Raw genomic sequence first — 26,311 nt, 5'->3', positions numbered from 1 at the left:
CAAATTGTTTTTTTTTTTTATGCGCCGCCTTCTCACCTGGCGGTTGAAATTTGAACTAATTCTTTTTTTTGCAGATTTCTGTTTCCCATGATCCATACAACCTAAGAATCAAGTTTCTTCGACATTCTTCCACTAGAGCGAACACTACGTAGGTCTCAACAGGGTAACTTTAATTATAACCACCCTGTACTTCCAAAAGACTAGAACAATTTGCATGAAACTTGATATACCTCTTTAATAGGGTAATTAAAAACACTGTTGGGTCAATCTACCCCAACGCAAGCCCTCAAGCGAAGGGATTGTAAATGCAAAATGCAGCAAATGATCTGTATTTTGAAATCCGAAATAATAAAAATTTCACAAGTTTCATCTCATCAAACTAAAAACAAGGTTGGATGAAATGTCCTATAATCGACGCTTTAGGATGCCAACTAACATTCAGGAATGCAGAAATGTTTAACTAGAATGGCTGGAGAAATTTTACTTACTAAGGATTTATCCCAATCCCTTCCCGATAGTATGGAAGGAAGTCAGCAAAAGTTTTTAAAATTCCATCCTAATTTATGCTCAAATATAAAAAAGATTTTTAAAAAAAGTGTGTGTGTGTTTTTTTATCTGAAAGTTCCATTGTACCTGTCTTGGTTTTTATTGTATTACTATATTAGATATTCTTACTAAACAGTATTTAAGACACATAAATATTTCCTTAAATTCATGACGCAGGCACAATGCTATCTCTGAACTGTTAATAGGAATAAGGTCACAGGAGAGAAAGGAATGGGAGGTAAACGTTTGCATAGAAAGCTTCTATAATGACCAAACACCAGCATTAAATTTACTCCAAACTCTACCATATAATACTCGAAATATCAAAGAAATTTTAACATAAACAAAAAAGTATTCTTAAGGACACATTATTTGCTTTGACTATACAGAAAATATATAGCACCTAGTGTTCAAACAGATGGTGAATTTACTATTTATCATTGAAGTTTTAAGGTTTTCATTAAGAAGATTGTATATGTCAACACAAAAGGATAGATTATAAAAATAAACTAATTTATTTCTTTTACTTAGCCAATTACAATCAAAGTTTTCATTAATTAGACATTAATTTATTGCCCATTCAAATGTGACCAACTTGTATTCAAATGTAACAACAGCAAAACATGTAAAAACAGTAGTAAATTATAAGCCATATTTTACCCTGAAAACTAAGATAACATTAATTTCTTTATTAATTAAATCATGTAATTTTCTTTAAATATTCTTGAATTGAATTTCACCATATATAACAAAATAAAAAAAATGCCCAAAAATTTCATAACAGGAAATTTTTTTTTAAATTTTTATTTCATGTATTTGATTAGATAAAATTATCACAAATTACAGAAAAATATATCATAGCAAATATAAACAAGAAACATAAAAGTTGATAATTTCATTAAAATTTTTCTTCTGTTCAAATATAAAAAAGGAAAATTCTACGCTTGATTGTTTGCATCCCATAACAGTTGCAGCACACTTTTTCCAAAAATTCAATCAAATCAGCATAAATAAAACTGCATCATCAGTAGTCTTAATTTGTTGATATAATTTTCATATTCCACAATCATGAAATCCTATTTCAAAATGCGCAGGCATACGCAGAAAAATATAAAGCAATTTAACACTGCATCTTCAAAAAATTTAAATATCATTTAAAAAAGAAATAAATTACAAATTAAAACTCTCTATAATTTTATATAATATTGCAATATAATTTTCTACAGTTAAATGTTGGTTTTAACTTCGGGGGAAACATTTTTCAATTCTATGAATATTTATTGTACATAATATAAAATAATATTTTAAATAAATTTTTACAAAATTTTTATGATGGAAAAAGGATATTTTAAACTTTGTGGCAAAACATAAGGTAAATGTGTTTATTTGCTGCTAATGTTTTTCTTCAAATTAAAATTTTTAAAAAGCATGTGCTTACAATTGGTTACATGAACTCAAAATGCAATATTTAACAATCAAGTAAAAAAATTACAGTAAAGAAATATAGGTGTCAAAAGCAACTCAAATAATTTTGGAAATATCCAAATATATAATCTGCCGCAAAATGAATCATACAACCTACAACATGAATCCACATTGATTACATTTCTTGTGATATATATCACAATAAAAATACAATGAATTACAATGTAATTTTGCACTGATTTTATTTCCCATTGGGTTTAATGAGCATTGTAAAAAACATGCACATTTGCATTGCTTAAACACGTGGGAACAGTAAAGCTTAGAACTAATATCAAGCTTCACAAGAATTAATTTAATGATATCAAATGATATGAGTAATAAAAATAGATAGAAAGATGATTAATAATTGCAATAAACAAATTCAAATATGATTTTTTTCAAAAATCCTTCTACAATTTTTTTTATACGAACTGAATTAAGTAGAAATTGATTCAATAGTAGGGCGATTTTCCGAGCTATATTGCAAAAAGTACATATATATTGTCATAAAAAAGACAACAGAACACTAAATGATCTTGCCTTGGATTAATATTTAATAACCATAGCCTGTTTCAATTTATAAATAAGTTTCCTATAAAAGTTTTAAAATAACTTCAATTTTTAATTCTTTAAATCTATCACTTTTTCAAAAAAATTTTTTAAAAGTTTTTCCCTCCCTTGTTGGTATAAACAGACTTGAATAAAAGAATGAAGAAAATTTAATCAGTAAGCTTTTCTTTAAATATTTCAAATTCCTCTAGCTTCTCTTGGAATAAAGATGGAAATAATTTGCCCAGACCTTTCGAATCTGACATTCCACATCTTGCTCCAGCAACTTGACAACCAATTTTAATAGCCTCAGCTAAACTTTTCTTTCTACACAAAGCCATGATGGTGGCAGCCACAAAAGTATCACCTGCTCCAAGAGTACATACAATCTCAGGTGGTGGAAATGCCCCACTCGATACTACTTCTCCATCGACTGTTTTAGCGCAGGCTCCTTGGTCACCCCAGGCACATATAACAGTAGCTCTGTGAAAAACAGACGTTATTGCTTACAACAATCATGAACAAACAATCAAATGATTAAATTGACAATAAAAATGCATTTGATCAGTAAATTTTCCACATATTTAATATTTTATTTCTATACTTAATGTACAAAAACCATATATGCTATAAAAATTGTAATAAATCTTTTTGCAAGTGTAGCAAGTTCAATTCAAAGTCAAATTTATTTTCAGTTATTTTTCTGCTTTATTTTAATGATTGCTTAGAAATCATAATAAAAATGATTTTAAGAATGCATTTATTCAGGAGATGAAACAAATATTTCATTTAAATTTTTCTGGAAAATAGCAAGAGCTAATAGCACTTTCTTTTCCAATTTTTCCCTTTCCATTCTAATGGTGTTATGCCTGTATCAAAGATTTATTTTTGTTAAACTATTGCATTTGAGATATGACCACTTCTAATGATAGATAATGGAGGGAGGGGGAAAGGAAAGTAAGAATGAGCAACTTAGATTTTTTTTATTTTTCTTACTAAGAAAGTAAACTTCCTATGAACCATATTTACAAATAACAACACTCAACCAGTGTCGAATTCAAATAACCAAATAAATAAAGTTTATATGGGTCAGAAAAAAAATTACTATAGAAATATAGAGTTTATTTTAAAAACTTGATATAAAAAAGAACAAGAACCTCAGTAAAATCAGAACTTAGCTTCTCTTCTCTGTTACCACCATTTTTACTTGAAGTGATATCTAACCCAAAGTAATTATTTTCAAAACCAATCCAAGACGAATGCCAGTAAATATGAAATGACAAAGGATTTACTTTTTTTTCAAGTCTAAACAATTGCTTGTACCAGTAAGTACTTCCAAACATAAAAATAATTTCATGTGCTAATTTTTTATTGTTTCCAAAGCCATATAATAAATATAGGTGAAATTCAGATAGCTAAGCTTCACTAAATTTGATAAACAGCATAGGATTTCCATTAATTTCATTCACATACAGAAGGACAGCAATTTTATATTTAAAAGGGAAACTGAAGAGAAAACTTTTCTCCCAAGGATTCAAAATGCATAAACCTCATTTCTACAGTTAGAAGAAATAATGCATCAACATAAAACATATTCAGTTGTTGGAAAATGTTATGCTTCATTATTGATAATTATGTATAATTAGGAATTTTAAAGACAAAGCTGCAAAAGTTTTATTCTAAATTTTGTTACATATTGTTCTTTATTGGTCTCAAAGATATTCCTTGGGAATTACAAGTTTAGCATTTCTACTTTACAGTATATTTTTGACTTGTGTAATGTCTTAAGAGCATTTTAAATTAATAAGAACATATATCATCACCATCACGAACAAATTATAGTACATATAAATTATTTTATACAGAAACTATTTTTAAAATCAAATACTATTTTTAATCAAAAGAATCAAATTATTTTACTGACTACTGAAATTAAATAAAAAAATATTTGTTTTAAGAAACCAATGAAGACAAAAAAATTGTACAAAAAATAATAAAAAATTTACAGCAGCAATGAACATTTTTCATGTATGAATTCATTTTATGTCTATGATTAAAAACTTAAAATGTTGCAAAGCAATTTTCCTAATTAATAGCAACATGCTAATTAAATTCTTTGAATTAAGAAGGAATAATTTACCAACAGAAATATTCAACTAATATAAATGAATCAAAATTAAATTAATTAATTGGATATATTGTAATTTAAATATAAAAATTATATTCATTCATATTTTATTATTTTAAATCTATATTATTCCACCCAAAATAAATTGATTGCAACAGAAGAATAAAAATTAATATTAAGCTATACATATATCACGCATCTATTTAAAATTAGCTATTTTAGTGACTAGCTTGTTCATCAAAATATACACTGTTTTTCATTTCAATTACACTTTTTATGTATAAGTGGGCATTCATAGTTCTATCATATTATTTTGAAACATCCAACTGTATTCAAAATAGTGTTACTTAGGTCTTTTGCTTATTGTATACATGAACTCCTAAATAGTCACATGAAAGCATATTTGCATAATTTCACTGTCCACTTCAACAAATATTTGTCTATATTTAATATAGCAATATAAAATTATCATATAAGATGTACAATTTATTCTAAAACAAATTGATGCAGCACATTTTATTAGTTTTATATCAGAGCACCTAATAGCATGTTAAAACGAATAAAATATACTAAGAAAATTAGTTACTATATAATCTTTTGATACATCAGATGGATAAATTACACAATATCTGATAGGATTTTTATAAAGTCTGCAAAAATTTTTGAAGAAATCTGAACAAATTTATTCATAACAGCATTGTTAAAGAATACTAAGTAAATAAACAGACTCCCCATTCTTTAATTTCAATGAAGAAGGAAAAAAAAATATTTGAAATTCTAAATATTTGTAGAAACAATGAAAATAGATTAAATTCCATTGCAATAATGAAAAACATAGTTGCAAATATTACATAAATAATTTTTTTATAAATTATTAAAATCAAGAGGCCAAATGGATGACAATTAAACTAATATAAATATATTAATTTTCAAAAAAAGAAAGAAAGAAAAGAAATTTTGTGTGATAAAAATTTTAAATTATAAAATAATTAAAAAATTATGCAAATTTTTATCAACTAAAATTTTATTTGAAATTTTAAAACATATCACACTATTTCTTCTCCTACCACAGTAAATATATGCCTGATAAATTTGATCATTCTAGTTTAAATTGTTAGCTTTAGAGTAAACACTCATTTATTTCCAATAGTAGAAAAAAATGCTTTAATAGATCAAACTTACCTAGGTCCCAATTTGGAACTTAAATTTTCAACGGCTGATAACATACAAGAAAAGCCACATGCAGATGCAAAATCTTTTGAAATGAATACTATATCTCCAAGGTCGACAAGTTCCAACAATTTGTAATTTGGTTTTTCAATCTCAATTGAAATTGTTATAGAATGTTCTTCATTCTTTGAATTATAGTTTCTTATGAACTGAATCATTTTTTTCATTTCATCATATTGGGGGCGGCACTATAAAAAATTAATAAATAAAAATAAAAGAAATAGAAACTACATTCAACATTAATAACCAATATTAATATCACTTGAGAAAGTGTCAATAAGCAAGAGAACATAGCCTAAACATGAATGTAAATATAGCAATAATAATTATTATCCTACACAACACATAAAATTACATTATAAATAAATTATATTAAGAAAAAAATCTTATCATTAAAAATACAAGTGTAAAAATATGTTATTCATGCAATACAAAACATTAATTTCTGCAAGGAAAAAAAAAAAGAAAATTATATTAATTATTTTCAAAATTTTCTATTGCTGTACAAACTTGATAATTATTAATTTAAGAAATGATTTTGAATATAAGATTTATTACAACATGATATAAATCAGGATTTAGATGAAGAACCATCAATATTGAATACTCATTAAGCAGTTATATCTATTAATACTAAAAACGGTAATGTGTGACTTACTGTCCTCTGGCACATTAGAGGCCAAATTTTTTCAATTTATGTTATCAAATGTAACATAGATTTTTTTTATGATAAAAATTTCTTTATAAAATGGGAAGGCACATCTCAGAGCACTTTTTCAACATTTAAATTAATTTTAATTCATCAAAAATGGCACAAAATTTTTACATTTTTAGTGTTGACTTTTGAAAATATTATCACACAAAGATAGTTAACAATTATATTATCTTAACATTTGAAAAATGGTCATACCAGCTTAAAATTCAAATACTTAATTTTTCAATTTTATATTTCATTGTGCAATTTTTTCCCGAATTTAAAATTTAAAAAATATTTCTAGGTAACATTTACTACAGTTGAAATATAAGTCAAGCAAGAAATTTAAGTCAGAATTCAAAATCATTTGTTGAAATTCAGCCCTAACTGTTTCCATCATCAAAACTGTAAATTTGTTTTTCCTCTGTGGAAAAAGATTAATGCATATTATTTAACTTTTTAAATCGAAAATTTTACTTTACATTTAAGCAATGAAAAGCTTACAATATTACTTTCTCTCTCTTCTATAATCTTAAGCACAAGGTAACATTTATTTCAGGTTATGATTTTTCCTGTTATATTAAAAATATATAATTTTTTTAATATATAAATTAGTTTTCATAATTTATAAAGATATAACTATTTAATTGTGTATTTCATAAGCAAATAGCAATTCCCATTATTTTGAGATTTAAAAAAAATCTACAGTCATTTAATTCATATGTTGCCATTGTTATTACTAATCTCACTGATGGTCTAGATGGTCTTTAGATCAACTCCTTGATTCCAAAAAGTTGATAAATAATAACAGGTGCTTTAAAATATTGTCCTGAATAAAATATCAAACAATTGAGAATTTGGAAGATGGATATCTGAGCACTATCTTTAATATAAATAACAAAGAACAATTTATCTTAATTTTAAAAATACCTCTCAGATATGACACAGGCTGGGAATGAAAAAAAAAAGCTATACTTCATAAAATAATGAATTTTGAGAAAAATAAATACCAAGAAGCAAAACAAGCATGAATAATTGAACAATAAAATGAAAAAATTAAAGCAAAAAAGTACTTAAGATGGTTAAGACACTCTAGAATTGTAATATAAAAGAAATTTAATTAATCTCAAGAATGATAAAATTTGATTTTAAAAATGTTGAAATTCATTTTTTTGCGGAAATGTATGAGTCTACAGTTAGATACGAAATTAAAGAAGATAGAAATTCAAGAGCGCATTTTTAAAAATTATTAGCATAAATTTTTTACAATATTAGAATCAGCAATTGCTAATATAAAATTATTCCTTTCGAATTCCTTTTATTTTAATATTTTTATTTTATTACTTTGATTTTTTTTTATTTTAATATTTTAACACCGACTTGAAGATTTTAACTATGGTAAGCTTTTAAAACGGCCTTTAACCTGCGTTATTTTTACATCAAATATTCAGAAACTTGTTTTCCATCAAATTAAATTTAAGAAAGTAACTTAGCAATCGATTATAGTTATACACAATATTAAAAAAATTAAATTATAATTAATAAATCTTTATTCATTTTTTAATTAGTCTAATTTAATCTTTACTCATATACGAAATTAACAGACCTTAAACATTTTTTAATTCAAAAATATTACCTTAAAATGAAATGGAAATAATGAGTTAATATCTATATTAAAAAAATTAAACAAAAAACTCAGCATTATCTTTAATAAATAAAAATATTTTGTATTTTTATGAAGTTTATGTCACCTCTACAGTTTAGTGAGATTATGCAATTCAGAGAATTTACCTGATTAATCATTCAATGCTAAATATATTATGCAATAATTAAATGATTATTGTCAGTAAGAACTTCTCAAGCTGAATCAGTTTGTGAAATAAGAGTTTAACCTCCATCAAAGAGTTCGCTTTGAAACCTAACTCTAAGATTCTGAGAAAAAAAAATGTTGTGGTGGTTCTTATTCAAATTTACAACAAAATATATTCATTCTAACTTCAAAAAGTAACAAATAAATACAATTAATAGCTCATTATTCTATCCACCCTTAACATAACTTTTTTTACAAGTAATTTTTAATTTTGCCATTTTTATTATCCATAAAAAAATGTTTCTAATTCTCATTCAATTTAATTTCTAGCAATTCTAAGCAATCTATCAGGTATTACAAAACACTAAACAGTTTTTGCTCATTGATAAGAATGTATGGTAAATAAGAAAACAACCATCCAAGTTTAATCCAATCACAATCCAAATCCTTTAAGTCTGATTTCAGGTTCAATCAAATATCACTTGCATCATGAAAATAAATTTGTCTTTCTTATTAATAAAAGAAGTAGTTTAAAACGTTCTTCGATCATTTATCTCAGAAATTTTGTTAACATACAGAACTTAAATAGAGATTTCAATTAGGGAATTAATCCAAGTTAATGACTAAATAGAAACGTTAAAATTAACCCAAAAAAATCATCATTTTTTTTTTAAGTTTTAGTTTAAAACTGGGGAATAAGAGTTAAAAAAGTACTTTTTATTAAATTTTAAAACAATGTTTTAAAAATTATTTTATTAAAAAAGTACTTATTTATCCCAAAATTTTGTGTCCCTTGGTAATGGCAGCCAGGAAGGATACTTGCCCTGTCTGCCTCACCTTAGTTATGCCACTGCATGTAGGAAACTATGAAAATATTGAACATTTGTGGCACTGCATTCATAACCTTTATCAAGGTCAAAATTTTTATGAAGGGGAAGAGGAGAATAATGCCTTTATTATCCTTAAGTTTCATTTTACTTCTGTAAATATATGCTTCTTTATCACTTGAAATTTTGGAAAAGGGGGATGGAGGAAAAAAAATAGTTTTTTTATATACCTATATTCCAAATATTTAAAGGAAATCGCACAATTAAATAGAACTTTCATTTACTTTTCCTTTTGCTTTTATAATTATTCTTCAATAGTTTACTCTCCATTTCCTCTTTAAATCTTATATGTATAAATAAATTTTCTATTAATAAACTTAATCTATTAATCAAAAGGTTGATTATGCATAATGTTCCATATGAAAGAGCAATACTTAAATTATAAAATTTATGTGAGTTTTAAATTATGAAGTTACTTTCCTAGAGGCATAATATATTCCAATTTATTCATTTAAAAATAACTAAACAAAATAAAAAATGTTTTGATAATTATTCATTAGAAACATTTTAAGCGAATGAACTTAGAGTTAGTTCCCTTAGAAGCTTGACTTCAAAAGTCAGAATAAATCTAATTAATATGGAATCATAAGTCATTTAATTGAAGTGAAATTTAAGTTTCCAGTAATTTTTTTTCTCATTATAAGTTCTGATTTAAGCAAAACATGACAATAATATTAAAAAAAAAAAAGAGAATTCAATAATTTGTTCATGCTTTATTCATAAAACTGAATATAATAAATATTTTCATGGATCATATATATAAGAACATCATACCTCGAAATGTATCCATGAGTAGTTACGCAGATTCAAATTTTTAAAATTGTCAAAAGAAACCTCTGGCATGTTTCTAGAATTAATATAAGACATAATTGATTCAGTACAATGCAAGAAAGGATTTGAAATATGAATGTAGATTTTACATGAGTAGAAACTTACTTATTTGAATGTACAATAGTCCTAGACCCATTCTGAAGATTGATCCAAATTGTTGAAATAGGGCTTTCATATTCTTCATAAACTCGACAGTTATCAATAGGTATACCATATTCCTTGAAATTCTTTTTCATAAATCTAAATATTGAAAATTTTAGAAAAATAAATGGCATTATTTTCCTCGCTAATAACAGGAAAAAATCATATTTCTTAGACATTTTAAAATCCATTACGATAAGGATTTAAACTTAAGAAACTATACTTTAAGAGATTATTTGGCTAATAATTCACATTCTGCAATTCATTCTTCAACACACAATTGATAAAATGAAAATACAACACATTGCTGATAAGTTTTCATAGAAATTGATGTGAAATTTCTTGAAATAAGAAAGTATAATGCCTAGTTTTACACTTGATTATTGAAAAATGCCATATTATCAATATATATACAAACCATTAAACATGAAAAAAAACACACACACACACACACACACACATTTTTTTTTATTTTTTTTTAATATGCAACCTACATTTTTAAAAGTGATATATGAAACTTAAGATGTGATATATGAAAAGAATAAAATTTGTTAGAGATATTTTATGGCTAAGTGTCAAGTACATTCCATCCATTCAATAATGTTTAGTACAGTATTAATAACACAAACAAATCCTATATTGACAAACAATACACGAGTAGCTTCATAAAATAATAATACATATTATGTTAATCTATAACTTATTATGTTACATACATATTATGTTAATCGATATTTCTTATTAAATAATAAGAAATATATATTTCAAAATTACTTATATCACTAATATGAATGAATGCTGCTATAAATAATTCTTCTTGCAATGAAAGTTTGTTCTTTCATATTCTCCCATTGGCAATTTTTAATGATCTAAATCAACTCTCAATATTACTGTTACCATGACAGTGTTATTATCATATTTACTAATGAAATGGTATCTTTACAAAGTTTTGAGTTGAGAGTAGGTCAAACCAAAATGTATTCACTCTTTGAAAAGTGAAAATCATTTTTATGAAAGTTCATTAGGGTTGCTGTTAGGAACATTCATCAACTTATTACTTTCCTTATTTATTATAACAAAATTCAAAAAAAATTACCATGCCCTTGAAAGAAAACTTTCCTTGGTTGTTATTAATAAGATTATTTTGATGATATTAAACTTTGGCTGTAGTGAAATGACAGTACAAAATCACAGATCACCCATGCTAGGCATAAGTGTTCTCTTTGGCAATTTCATTGATTTTTAGATATGTTTTTGAATTTCCCTCATTTTTCAAGATCAATAAAATTCCTTTATTCCCTAATATCCTTGATTCCCTGGTTCAGCTACCACCTAGTGACATGCATTTTGATTGCAGGCAAGAGAGTGGATAGTTTAATTCTGTTGTATTGTGTATTCAAAAATGTGACACCGACCATTTGAAGTATTTCAGTAAGGATACTATCATAATATGATGATAAGAATGATATGTGACAATTAGTTAAATATATTTCCTTAGTTAAAATGAAATAATAGTAAATTTTCTATAGAAACTATTAAAGATATGTCAGTTTATGAAATAATATAACATTTTAAAACACCTGAAGTAAATTATAATTGTAATGAATATAAAGATCCAGACTGAAATAATTAGACAAAACCGTCATAGATAAGATAATAAAATATAACAGTTAAAATAAGAGAATCAAGATATCTTACAACTAATGGTTTGTAAAAGCATAATTGTTTTCTTTTAGGACTAGCTGCTTCAGCAGATTAGAACAGTATTCCCACCCCCCTTGATAGCTTACTTCACATCAGGAAATTGTACAAAACACTGATAAATTATCTGACCAAATTATTATTATGCTATTTTAAATAATTATTCAAAAGAAATAAAGTAGTAAAGTATTTTGTATTAAAACTTAAGTCAATGTTTATTTATTTATTTATCAAATGAATATAGACATATTTTGTAGTAAACTGTAGACATATAGACATATTTGTAGTAAACTGTATGTATGCAAACTGTAGTCAAATATGCTGTTCTATATTATTCTATGTTAATCATTTGAGTATATTTATTTTTTAAATTGTAAACGATTCACATTGTATGCTCAATTTTAACATGATTATGAAGAAGACAAATGCAAGTTAACTTTTAATTACTTTGATGAAATTCAAATGAATCATTAATTCAAATGAAAATAACAGACAAACTAAAATTTCCTTCCTCTCATTTCACCAAAATATTTTTTTATCCTTATTTCACCTTATTCATTGAGATTTAGGTTGAACCAGAGTTTAACCCCCTTCTTCGTCAAATTACGATAACGCGCCAAAGCTGGCAACCTCCAGACTGGCAAACTTATTATCTTTCACCTTTATTATGCGCTATGATTGGACATTTCTCCCTCGCTTTTGAACATTTCGTAAAACACGGCGAAAGACCGTTATCAACAAGTTGGCGATTTTTGAAAATTTCACCAAGCAGGTGGTTAAACTCCGGTTGTACCGAGATTTATTATATAAGATGCAATTAACACTTATTATGTATTTAAGCATTCAAATTTTAAAAATATTATTATGAATTCACTTGGATTGGAAGAATTCAATATAAATATTAACTTGGTTGTTTTAAAAATTGTTATAATATATTGTTGTTATTATTATAACAATATGTGTTAATAAAGAAATAAAAATTAATAGAAATGAATAAAAATCTAAATGCAATGTAAAAATGGGATACTTGTTGATTTTATGGCCATTGACTTACTTGGTGATTTTCATATTTCACATAGCTTCATCTTACATAAGATGCCAATATTTCAACTAGATAGTTACATTATGGTTTCATTTGTTAGTGATTTAATTCCAACAATTTCAACTAAAAAAATTTTCATTTTTTGGCAATTTGTCATATGGGCTATAAATATTGACAAGTACTGATTCTTGACTTCCATGGGTTTTTTAATCTGAATATTGCTACTGCAAGAAGCAAATGGCCCTGAAAACACAGTTTCTTACTAAATTTGATAAGAATTTACTTTTAACATGTAATAAAAATACTGTTTAATGTTTATTCTAAATGGTAGTGTACAAGATCATCATTTTTAACCCTGCAGATTTTTTACATATCATAAACAATGATCCTGTAAAGAATTAATAACAATTTTTATCAGTTGAAAATAAAAACAGATAGAATTTATGTATCATCATCTGTACTTCCAAAAACAGTTTATTTATTTTTTACATAAGTCAGCATCAGTCTAATAAAATTATTAAAAAGAAACCATTAAAGTATAATTTACTACAGAAAAAATTTTACAATTATATAATTTGAAAAGAAACCATGTCGTCTCCACAATAGTAAAGATTTTAAAATTTATCATTCAGCAGCTAACATTAAAAATGAAATGCAAATAAAATATTTATATAACACACAAAACATTTTACACTTACTGCCCTCCAATATCATTACTCAGTGTTCCTAAGATTTCGCATGGGAACTTAAATTCTGCAAATATGGTACAATTGTTTGAAGCATTTCCACCACGTTGCCATCTATGGTACAGACACCTGTAACAAAAAAAAAAAAAAGAGAAATAATAATAATATACTTGATAATCCTTTTTTAAAAAGGTGCAAACTTTTGATAAAAAAAAAGCTATTATAAAATAAAAAGAAGAAAAATCTTTATAGTTATCACCTGAATACATTTCTTGATCCACCTTCAAACTTCTAGTAGAAATATTAAGAAAATATAGAAATACTGTGGATGCCCTCGGGTTACAATTCTTCCAAATGACATCCACCATACTTCCAACTTTTCTCAATCACTAATCAAAATGGGAGATTGGTTTTTAGAATGCTTATTCTTGGCTTTGATATCTTAAATCTTCATAAGGAGAGAATATTCTTCAAGTTAATATCTTTCAAGAGAACATGTTATTTCAATTTTGGAAGGATATATTAAGATAATTTATATGAATTACTTACTTATAATTTCTTATCACTAATTTTAAAAAAGTTATTTTATTAATGCAATAGTTGCTGAAATGCAATGAATAACTATAACACAAATATTATATTAAATCAATTACTAACAAAAAAATTACTTAAAAATCATATATTTGAAGAAAAAAATTATAAGTATTTATTATTATTATTGGCTGATTGTATATCAGTCAAACTCCATGTTAAAAGCACCAAGTACATAAATCTAACAATGTTACACTGCAGCCTGTCACAATTAACAATGCAAGGCTGTCATAGTGACTGAAAATTTCAAAGTTTCCATAAAATAATAAAATGAACAAATCTAAATACCATTAGTTTCTTCTTGTAATAACTGCTGCCAAAATAATAGAAAAGTAATCTTTTGTTTATGATAAAATTGCCATTAGCACTTAACTAATGTGATCACATTATTATTCAAGGATACTGACATTTGTTCCTGTATTTACAACTAATCTGAAACCCAATCAAAATGGTCCAGTTCAACTTTTCAACCTACTGTATCGACAACATGAATATTTGCTAAAATGGCTAAAACTGCATTACACGTATTCGTTAAAATGTTCGGCAATCCCTTAAATTATTCGTTAAATAATAAACTAATAAGGTATCGATTATATATTGAAATAAAGGAAAAAAAGGGATTTTTACCTTTGATCGCTATCTTCTAGCGGATATGATTTGCAAAACATAACGATATCTAAACAACATAATCCAACGCATAACACTTTATCTCCTGCTTCTGACATTTTACTATAATATTAGATACTATAATTCAAAAAATAAGAGTAAATTTAATGACATAAATATAATGCATATCTTCCTTCACACACTCTATTATTCTTTTATATTTTGTCACGCGCCTTAGTATCTGTATAGTGAAGTTTTGTTTATTAAAGACCGGCAATGTGGTTCTGATACCGCAATATGAATGACCGAATCCGGATCCGAATAATCGAAAGAAATAATTCGTTGAGATAGTGATATCGCTGTGGACCCGGTTCAGGTTCAGAATGAATTATAATGCATTCCTTGGACCGAAACAGTTTGAGAGAGAAAAAATTCGTTTGTTTTTGTTGTTTCTGTGGGGAAAGGAAGGGGAAATGATCATTACTTGTCCATTCGACCGCTATATATATATATTTTTGCAGCAGGTTTATTCGCGAGGAACGATTACGCAAACATTCGTCAATTTTAGAATGGAAACTATACTGATGAGGGCAAAAACATATTAAAGATAGGGGGGAAGAGGACCTACGGATTTTGTTCAATTATTCCAAATGGATAATTTGTTTTTTGTGACAAATGAAGTTAAAAGTTTTAATATTGCACAAGAAAATTTTAATACAATGAGAAAGCTTGAAAAAAATATTCTTGTTAATAAATGAGGAGTATTAGTATTTTAATTTTTATAAACTTTTTCTTGATTTTTTTTCTGGCTTAAAAATGTATATCAAATATCTTATCTTTAATTTTTCAACTAAAGAATTAGTATCAAAAACAAATTTATGACTAACTTAGAAATACAAATTTAAAATTAAAAATTTCAATTTATGCCAATTATTTTGAAAATTGAATGAATATATCTATTTAACTCCAGTTATTGTACGACACATCCACGATATTCGATGTTCAGTATCATGAAAATATTGTAACAATATTGTTGGTCATTTTGTGCCGATAGGGATGCGTAAAAAAAGAATAATTGAAATAGAATATTAGAGTTCTTGAAAAGTATGGTAGACATGATATATCCTGTTTAACAGCTGCAAAGCAAATAGCTCAATATTTGAAAGTGATGCTTGAATTTGCAAGAACCAGACAGAAAACAAAATAAAACAAAACTTCTTTTGAAGGAAACTATCAGATGAAGACAATTTCGACTGGCGAAAAGCATTTTAGAATTATTATTATTATTATTATTATTGCTAATAATAAATTTAATATTTCTTAGAAGAAAAGTTTCGATATTTATCCCTTTAAGTGGTTGGGAAATTATCGATGTAATTCAAATAGTATTCAGAAATTGATTGAAAAAGATATATTCTTTAATGTTACAAAAACTTAAATCGATGGTGCTAGATAATATGGTAAGAATAGTAAAAGAGGAATTTTAATTTAAAGATTGGTTGTTACCTCTTTTTTCACTTTTTACAAATCTATCAAATGGAATAATCTATATCTGAAAACAGTTTTCTCTCTTTTCTAGAAAAAATGATTAAGAAATATGATATATTGAAAAAAGAAAAATGCAATAGCAATGTCTAAAAAATTGAAAAATTTACTTCTTTGAGAAATTTTAATGAATGAAAAACATACAGTAAAATAACTTTCTTTTGTTCTACGTTGAAATTATAAATACAAAAAATATTTCTTTATTAGAATCTTAATAAAATAAAATTAATAGACTAGATAAAATAAATTTTAATAGATTTCCCAGGTAGCACAACCTGTTGCCCAATACTGTACAATATTATGCGATATTATATGATATTAAACAATATTCCACACTATTAAGCAATATTGAGAATATAGATCAATGTCAAACAATATTGTACAGTATTTTTGTGTTAATAGGGTTAGATGAAATGACGAGTCCATATTTTTTAAATTACAAATAATTTTGGTATTTAAGCTTTAAATATACAAACAGGGAGGGGGGGCGAGTTTAGAAATTACTATACATTTGTATATATATAAAAGGAAGTGTAATAAATAGCATGTTCAAATAATGGATAGATTTATTTGCTGGTACTGTAGATTTTAAGAAACGTTATTTGCAGGTATGTTCCATTAATTCTTCATTAGGAAGTAACGAAATGAATATTTCTATTTTTATTTTAGACGCTTGTAAAATGTTTAGGATTTACGATAGCATAGCAATTACGCTGTGTATTTCAAATAATATTTTACGTTTGGAAATGAGAATAAATCATAAAACATATTTTATGACAACATTTTTAAAAGATAATTCGAAACTTAAATTCTTGGAAAAATTAATCATCTATCGACAGAGGCAAAAATAAAACATAGTCCTCTGAATCGACAGTGATCGAGCTTGCAATGTTTGGATTCAAACGTCGTTGATTTTCTAACCATATCACGTACGCTTAAAATAGACAAAATTAAAACATTTTAAAATAAGATCTATATTTTGATGCAATTTTGATAATAGTTAAATTTGTCAGCAAATCAATGAAACTAAAATTTTATGATTGGGCTTATTAATAGTTAAAACTTTAAAATAATTTGAAGTTTCTTAAGATTATTAAGACTTTCTTCATTTTATTGAGTATGTATAGCAATTTGATTAGAAATTTAAAGCGAAATTTCATCAATGAATATTTCAATGAATAAATTGTCTCCTGAAAATAAAAATAAATTTATAGAAAGTATGCATTTAAAACACTATAATACAATTGAAAAATGTCACATGTCTTACTCGAAATACTAAAAAATGTAGCAAGTAATTTAAGGCAATTCTAAGTACGGAAAGAACAAAATATTAATTATTTTGCAAAAAATTGATAATATTATTTTTACTACTTAAACATTAACGAATGATATTAATCAATAGAATATTAATATAATTAATCTTATGAAAAGTATATCATTAATAATAATTAATAAAAATATTCATTTAATAATAATTAAAATTTGAATAATAAAGACATTATTAGTGATGTAATTTTGAGCAATAATTCCATTTGTGTTTAGGATCCGATTCAGAACGGAAAATCGTGCACTGATAAGTGAATAGATCTGTTCAATCTCTAAACTGTAGTGAATACTCGTTCACTATGAAAAGAATACTTTATCTGGTTCTGGATCCAACAAGTGAATCCATCCAGATCCGACTCATCAGGTGTTATTCATTCATCTGCGAATCCAGATGATTTTTATAAAAATAAATATTGATTTAGAAAATTTTGCATTTTTGATAAAGAATGTTTTTGTAAATCATCAGTAGATCCCATCATTTTTTAAGAGCCACATCATTAAGAAATTGCAAAAAATATCTATAATTTCTTTTCTGTTTTTATTTTGTTTATTCACCAGTCAATCAGATGATTTGTGACGCAACTGCAGAAAGAATCTCAATACATTTAAATATAAATATTGTAATCAAGTTTTAATTTCAAATAAGTACTCAAAAGATCGGTGAATCGCTACCTTTCTGCCTCAATAAGGTTTTTACATTCACTATCGAATAAATAGTTTGATCATTGAAGCTCTGAAATCATCAGAAAAGCTCTTTTCCGGCTGCTGTTCAGAAGCAGATCATAAGCATTCTTTTGATTATTTCTCCTGAGGAATATGCCTCTCTTTTAATGTTTGTAACTACTGCGAGATAGTAATAAAATCATTAACTATCCACATTTCTTTACTCAAAAAATTTTCGACTTTAATTTTTAGTTTTAGAAGAGAGGAAATAATAACAACAAACCTAATTTCTCTGGTGGTTATTACTCCAGTCTTATTGAATAAGTTTGGATTTTATAATAACCTTTACTGTTTTTTCTATAACTAAAAAAAAATGACAATAGACATTCACTTTTATTCTTTTTTAATTATTCAACTTTATTTAATTATTAATTTTTATTTAATTATTAACTCAACGAACAAATCTTCAGAAAAAGCTTGATATTAATCCTCAATAAATATTATCTATCAAAGTTTTATTCCAAAAAAAATTATTTTTAATAAGCGTCATCTGCAAAGTTTTCGTTGATCATTTAAGTTCTTGGCATTGTAATGTCTTGCTCCTGACCGATCAAATAAGAGAGTAGAGTAACAAACAATTCTTTTATTTACAGCCTTTCCTTTATTTTATAATTATATGTAAACAAAAACAACTTTTTCACATCTAAGTTAATCTTATTTACAAAATTCACACAACAATTGAAAGTTAATCTTGAAATAGTTCCTCGATCAATTCGGAGAATAAACACCAAATAATAATAATAATAATAATAATAACCAAGCAAGGAATTATCATAAAAAAATTAAAATCTGTTATCGCAAATTTCAAATCATGTGAGAAAATTTTTTTCGGTGAATTGCTTAGAGCAAGAAAGCGATATTTGAAATTCAGAATCGAAACGGAGAGGTTTTACGTTGAACGTTGACGGTTGTGATTCTGAATCCAAATGGACACGTTCTGTGTTTGAAGTTGAGTGTTGCGATTGAGAATCTTGCAACACACTGCATACGTTTACGCTTTCTTCGTTCCCGTTGTAGAGCTATTTTACGTTCATGTTTAATTCGATCAGCTTATAATTTTAAATTTCCATCATTTGTTTTTGTTGATAGAAGGTTTTGTTCCCCTTCTTTTTTTCTTTACAAGGCTTCATAGGTAGAAAGCTTAGGACGCCCCATTTATGATTTATTCATTGCCTACGGACTTCGAGCTTCAACTCCCTCCCTAACCAAAACAACATGTTCTTTTTCCGCTCTCGTTTCCGTTTCTCGGCTCCTAATAACGTAAGCGACGTAAATTTGGTATCGTTCGATAGAGTGTGTCGACGCTAATCGTAAAGAGAGTTTTTGCGAAAACGAAGTCGAAAACCTCGCTCGAAAATGCAAATTTTTACAATTTTGAGAGCCCGTAGTTCGCGAATCACTCGGAGTAGCAACGTGAAGCTCATATTGTTACTTGCATTTCGGCGAGTACTATCCAATGATACGAGAAACTACAATTTAACTCGAATTTGTAAATTTCGAGACCCGATATCTTACTCTATCGAGACCAGAGTTTCGGTAAAAATGACATTCCATTCTAGTCATCAAGACGAGTGTTTAGACAGGTCGCACTCGTCTCTACGTTGCATAAAACTCGAGATATAACAATTTCCTGTCTGACCGGAAGTTGACGTCATCGACATCCCGAGACCTATAGGAACTCTATCGTATTGATCCGACATTGATTTGACCAATATTAAGCGAAATCTGTACTGCGCATGTGCAATGGATCCAAACTTTGGGGGGGGGTAAGTAGAGGACCCCCGGGAGCACTTCTAAGTGAAGACTCCATGTCTCTAACCTATGTAGTTTACGAGAAAAAAATCTGCGCATGCGCAGTAGATGACTCCATGGGGGTCTTCTATAGCCCAGTAGGATTACTATGGTGAAAACCCCATGTCTCTAACATAAGTAGTTTACGAGATATAACGAAAACCATCTGCGCATGCGCAGTAGATGACTCCATGGGTGGGTCTTCTATAGTCTCGTAAGATTACTATGGTGTAATCCCCATGTCTCTAACAGCAGGTCAATATTTTAAAAATGCATCTGCTTTCAAAGAAACATACATAATAAGAATGCAATACTGGTAAAAGCAGGCGAAGCAGATAAAGATGAATATTGACATTTATGTTTTATTCATTGCGTACGTGATTTCGAGCTTCAGTTATTCGTTGCCTTCAATTATTCAACCCGTAATAAATTCGTTGCCGTAATTATTCAACACACCCGTAACGAAAACAACATCATGTTCTCATATGATGAAAAAAACAAAAGCAATGATAACAGGTTGTTAGCTCAAACAGCTATTCCAGGGTAGCTCCAAAAATCCACCAATCTTTATCGGGTGGGTTTTAATACAAAGGCCGAATCACACGGCTTCTCACAAAATCAGGAACACTTTTTAACACTCATGTCTCTCCGACTCCTCCTCAAAACGACTCTCACTGCTCTTCTCTTTTCTATTCAAAAAATACCGCATTTTATTTCCGTCAAATCTTTGCCTCTCCTTTTCTCATTGATGCACTTGAGCTCCTTATCACCCAATAACTGTTCAGCAGTGCTTCCTCAATGGTGTCCAATCGATCGTGGATGATGATTCCTCTTTGTAGCTGACCTTCTCGAACATATGTTAATTATAATCCCTTCATAATGGAAAAAAGTTCAACATCTGGATGGTTTGTCGTTCTTTTTCCTTGAAGATATGATGGATCTCTTTGATATGACGAAATGCACACCTGCGGTTCTTTATCTAGATACAACTAATAACCAGATGCAATGATTCTACTGGTGAAGAGGAATTTTCATCTGGCCGAAATGCTAATTATCAAGTGAGGGAAACGGGGAACGTTAGAGCATTTAGGGATGATAAATATCGCTAGCAAAGATCCCATTTGGTGCATTTCAAAATAAAATAAATATTTCTTTCTAAACTATGCTTTAAATTTTCCTTGAAAACTTATTTATATTCTTACTCAAAATAAAACATTATGAATGATAGAAGAGAAACCTTTGGAAAAGTTAAGAAAGTTTTAAAATTAAGTTCGCAAAGTATATTTAAAACTATAACTAAATCATAATATGATCTTTGCACAAATTATGATTATTTCAAAGGATTTATTGGATATTGTTTTCCTTCTGCAACTTCATAAACATTACGTCGATTTTTTTCAAAATTATGAAAAAAAAATCTGGAAATGTGTAAGAAATACTGACGAATATAAAAGTTTATTAGGAACTGATGATCAGCTTCAGCGGGTGTTACTAAGAAAATCTTCTGAATGGAAAGAAATATTATACATTAGGCGAGAAATTATCGATATATAAAGGAATAAAGCCTGTAGATTCACTCATTAGACCTTTTAAAACCTATGAACGAATCGATTCACTTATGATTATATTCACGTGATAAATACAGGGTGATTATAATTAAAGTTTAAGTTTCAAAACGCTATAAAAAAAGAACCATTGATGAGAATGACGCCAAATTTGAACGGCATGTTATTGAAGAAAGCGGAAAGCGTATGGCAGAAGAAAAAATTTAGTTTCCAATTGTAGCAACAGATGGCGCTGTAAGCGGCAGAATCACGACGAGAAATGAGAAATGATTCGTAAAACAACGACTAAGGTGTAAGTTACACATTAAAACGCATTGACAAATTAGAATTGTTGAGTAGTTTTATTTGCATGACTGTACATACACATCGAAAGGGACAAATCGGTTTCAAGAGTTTTACGGAGACATACCGCATAAGAACCATTCATCAAAGAAGTTCGGAAATATCGCGAGACTGGCGCAAAACATGTTCAATATGGTATCCACCGTTGTGTGCAACAAGTTGAAAGCGACAAACAACATGTTCTACAACGGATCGCAGTGTCTCCGGGGTGATGTTCAGAATGTGTTGCGAAATGCATGCCTTTAATACCGCTAAATTTGCAATTGGAGCACGGAACACAACATCTTTCAAATAACTCCACAACCAGAAGTCACATGGAGTAAGACCAGGTGATCAGGACGGCCAGGCTGTAGGGAAATGACGGCTGACAGTTCGAGCATTTCCGAAATGGCGTCTCAGCAGCTGCTTCAAGGGATGTGCAATGCACGGAGGAGCACCACCTTGCATAAAAATGATTCCATCCACACATCCACGCTGTTGCAGAGCTGGAATGACGTGATTGCGCAAAAGATAAGCATAGTGCTGACCAGTGACAGTAGCGGTAACAGGACCGGAAGCAACCGTCTGCTTGAAAAAATATGTCTGTAGGATGAATGATGCCGTAAAGCCGCACCGCACCGTGGCCTTTTCAGGATGAAGTGGTACGGGGTGCTTTGACAGTGCATTTTCTGTTGCCCATATTCGACAATTCTGGGTATTGACGTACCCTGTCAGATGGAAATGGGCTTCATCTGTCCACAAAATTTTCCGCTGGCATTCAGTATCCACTTCCATATTAGCAAGAAATTCTAACGCAAACGTCTCCCTTGCTGGCAGGTCAGAAGGAAGCAATTCCTGCACATGGCCAATTTTGTACGGATAGCATTGCAGGATGTTATGTACAATTTTCAGCACCGTGCTCGTAGTCCTGTCCAATGTTCGGGCAATTCCTCGTGCACTGCAAGTGTGAGGGCGCTGCGGATGATTAGAACCAGAAAACGAACTGAAGGGAAGAGTGTGGAGAAGAAGGACGGCGGGAGAGACGGTGCCGAGAGAGAAGAGAGATGGATGTTCGAAAGTTCTATGATGTTAACGTACTAAATTTTGTAATAGTGTTCTTATATGTTATGTTTCGTCCTACGTCAATTAAATGTTGTCAAAAAAATTTAAATATGGTGTCATGCCAATTATTTTCGTTTACATTTATTTACTAAAAGGGCAGTCTTTGCCTTATTAATTTTTCTGATGAGAAATAAGAATTAAAAAAAAGCTCGGCAGCGCCGACATCTTGGTGGCAGCGAACGGGATCTGGATTAATGAAGGTGTCTATTATCTTTTCTTTTAATCCAGAAGGAAATCGAGGTAACCCAACGAATCCAGGTATGTGATGAGGGAAGTTACGGCAGTAGATAAAGGAACTCAGGTAAGCTAAATGTTTACTGATTTGGTGCGCATGTAAAGATATAGTTTTGTTCCGTCAGGAATATAATTTGTTGTATCACGCCAGTGATTTTGTTCCGTCAGGAATATATTTTGTTGTATCACGTCAGTGATTTTGTTCCTTCAGGAATATAAGTTGTTGTATCACGCCAGTGATATCCAGATTTCTAACTTCTGCATGTTGTGTCACCTTCTAACATGCTTTTAATATATCTTTACAGCACAAATAAGTATTAATTTATTATAGTTTATACTTTGTTCCGCCAGGAACTTGCCATTTTATTTGTTACGTCAGTGATAATACCGCGTCAGTGGTTACGATGATTAAATATAGTTTACGTCAGTAAAATAAAGAGAGTAAAAAAAAAAAAAGGTGATTATTGTACCTTTTAGAGAAATAAAACTAAAACATGCTGTATTAAAAATTTATTTCTATCAAGAAATGAGCTGAACAACTGTATACACTATCGTTTCGTTTTGAAAGGGTGAATGCTGTCATAAATAATTGTATATCATTTTATAATAAATTCTTTATTTTTATAAGAATAAAACTGGTGTTCTTTTGATATATTTTTTTAAATATATAATAAAGTAATTGTTCCATAAACATTGCAAGGAATTAATTCTTGGAAAATACAATAAGCTCTACGAGTTTTTGTTTCACTTGTTTTGATATTTATGTTCTTTTTTCAGATATTCTGGACATTAAAGAATTTATTTTGATTGTTGTCTTAAATAAGTGATAAGTTTAATTGAATTTTATGCTTGATTATTCTATATTCTAGTAAATAAGTGATAAGTTTAATTGAATTTTATGCTTGATTATTCTATATTCTAGTAAATAAGTGATATGTTTAATTGAATTTTGTGCTTGATAATTCTGTATTTTAGTTGAAAAATAATTACCAGTAACACTTTCGTTTCGATTCCGAACGAAAGATATTTTAAAAATAATACTTTTCTGATTGATATACGTATTTCCGGTGTTCCGGTTAAATCATTCTTGTTTTATGAATCCTGTTGACGGCAGTTTTAAAAAAAGAAAACAAGAAATAAGTAAAAGGAAAGAGTAGATTTATGGGGGTTTTTTTTATCATCTAATTTATGCCATTTGTGTTTTTTTATTAAAAGGATATTTCTTAGAATTAATACTATTTGCTGTTATTCGGGAAAGCATTCTAATACTCTCTTCATTTTATGATTATTTATGTACTAAATTCTTTCAGTTATTGTTTCGTAACATTTGACTATAGCTCAAATAAATAATTATGGTTTAATATTTTAATATGAATGATCTTTATTAATGGAAGATTTATTACTTTTGCATTTTCTTTTTTTATTGATATAAGTATAAAGGGAGTGTTGTATTAGAGATTATATTTTATTGTTGTGAAATAGAACAACAACAAAAGTTGTTAAAAGTTAATTTGTGTTACATTATAAAAAGTTTGTCGCAAGTGCATAAACCATTTTATGTTTAATATTTTAAGAAATGTTTTCAAATAAAACAGAAATTGTTTGGAACATGTACTTGCATTTTAGAATGTTAAAATAAGTTTTATGAATTTAAAAAGTATCAAGATAATATTGTTAGCAATTATTATTATTTTACTTTATTTTCATTTGAGTATTTTTTTTTCAATATTGTAAAGAGTATCACCGCAGTAACAGAATTCTTGTTGCGCGTTTTTAAAACAACAAAAAAATATTTGTATAATTCAAAAGAAACAGGGTAAATTTCTATTTTCGGGTCAGAATTATTATTTAATAATGGCGTTTTTGGCAAAGGGTATCAAGTGTGGTCTTATAGTGTTGGCAACTGAAATGGGGGAGGAACCGAAATCTGATATGACAGTATATGGGCTAAAAACATTAATCACTGGCAGTCAGGTATATGAAGAAGAATTTGTCAAAACTTTACTAGAAACAATAATCTCTACAAGAAAGGAACAAGAGAGTAAGTCGAAGTTACAGATGGAGATGGAATTTGAATTGGAAAAGAAAAAAATAGAAGCAGGAATGGCTGCAGCTAATGCTAGTTCAGCTAGTGGTGGACAATTTCATATCAATCCGCAGATTGAAATTTCCAAGTCCATGCCGAAATTCGACGAAAAAGAATGTGACATTGTCTTATATATGTCATTGTTTGAGAGACAAGTCAAGAGGTTGAAAATTGATGAGGAAAACTGGGTGTCATGTTTAATACCTCTCATGCCTGCAGAGATAGTGGAACTGATCGCAAGAATTCCAGAAGAAGAATTTTTTAATTTTGAACATGTGAAGGAAATCTTGATGAAGAAGTTTAAATTGAATGCTGAAGGTTTTCGGCAGAAATTTGTTCAGCACCAAAGAAATCCAGAGAAGAGTTGGAAAGATTTCATTTATGAAGTTACAAATTACTTTCAAGGCTGGATAAGTGCTTTGAATGTCACAGATTTGGAGGGACTGAAAGACTTGATCATTACGGATCAAGTAAAGAAGAGAGTTCCCCAAGAGGTTCGTGACCATTTTGTTGATGTGTGGGGGACATTAGTCAAACCCCAAGATTTAGCAGACAAGCTAGACGAGTACGAGTGCATTCGAAAAACTTATCGGAGACCATCGAATCCAAATCCCAAGGGACATTAACAAGTAAATGTTAGAAATAACGCCTTTAGCCGTGATAACAGAGACTATAATAATAGTCCTAAACAG

At 28.2% G+C, this 26,311-nt stretch overlaps 1 protein-coding gene across 1 annotated transcript; it reads right to left on the bottom strand.

The window, feature by feature from the left end:
* Positions 1-1,345: 1,345 nt before the first annotated feature.
* On the bottom strand, positions 1,346-15,214 carry LOC129981540 (ketohexokinase-like). The gene is made up of 6 exons (XM_056092415.1): positions 14,928-15,214; positions 13,722-13,838; positions 10,245-10,379; positions 10,083-10,155; positions 5,870-6,105; positions 1,346-3,042 (listed from the first exon to the last, which is right to left on the bottom strand). Exons 1-6 carry the CDS (start codon positions 15,023-15,025, stop codon positions 2,730-2,732), a joined length of 972 nt encoding a protein of 323 aa, XP_055948390.1. The 5' UTR covers positions 15,026-15,214; the 3' UTR covers positions 1,346-2,729.
* Positions 15,215-26,311: the final 11,097 nt, after the last annotated feature.

Source organism: Argiope bruennichi, chromosome 1, assembly GCF_947563725.1.
Source record: "Argiope bruennichi chromosome 1, qqArgBrue1.1, whole genome shotgun sequence".
NCBI classification, from domain to species: Eukaryota; Metazoa; Arthropoda; class Arachnida; order Araneae; family Araneidae; genus Argiope; species Argiope bruennichi.
The sequence above is the reverse complement of the archived record's forward strand: the minus strand, read 5'-3'. Positions and strand labels throughout refer to the sequence as shown.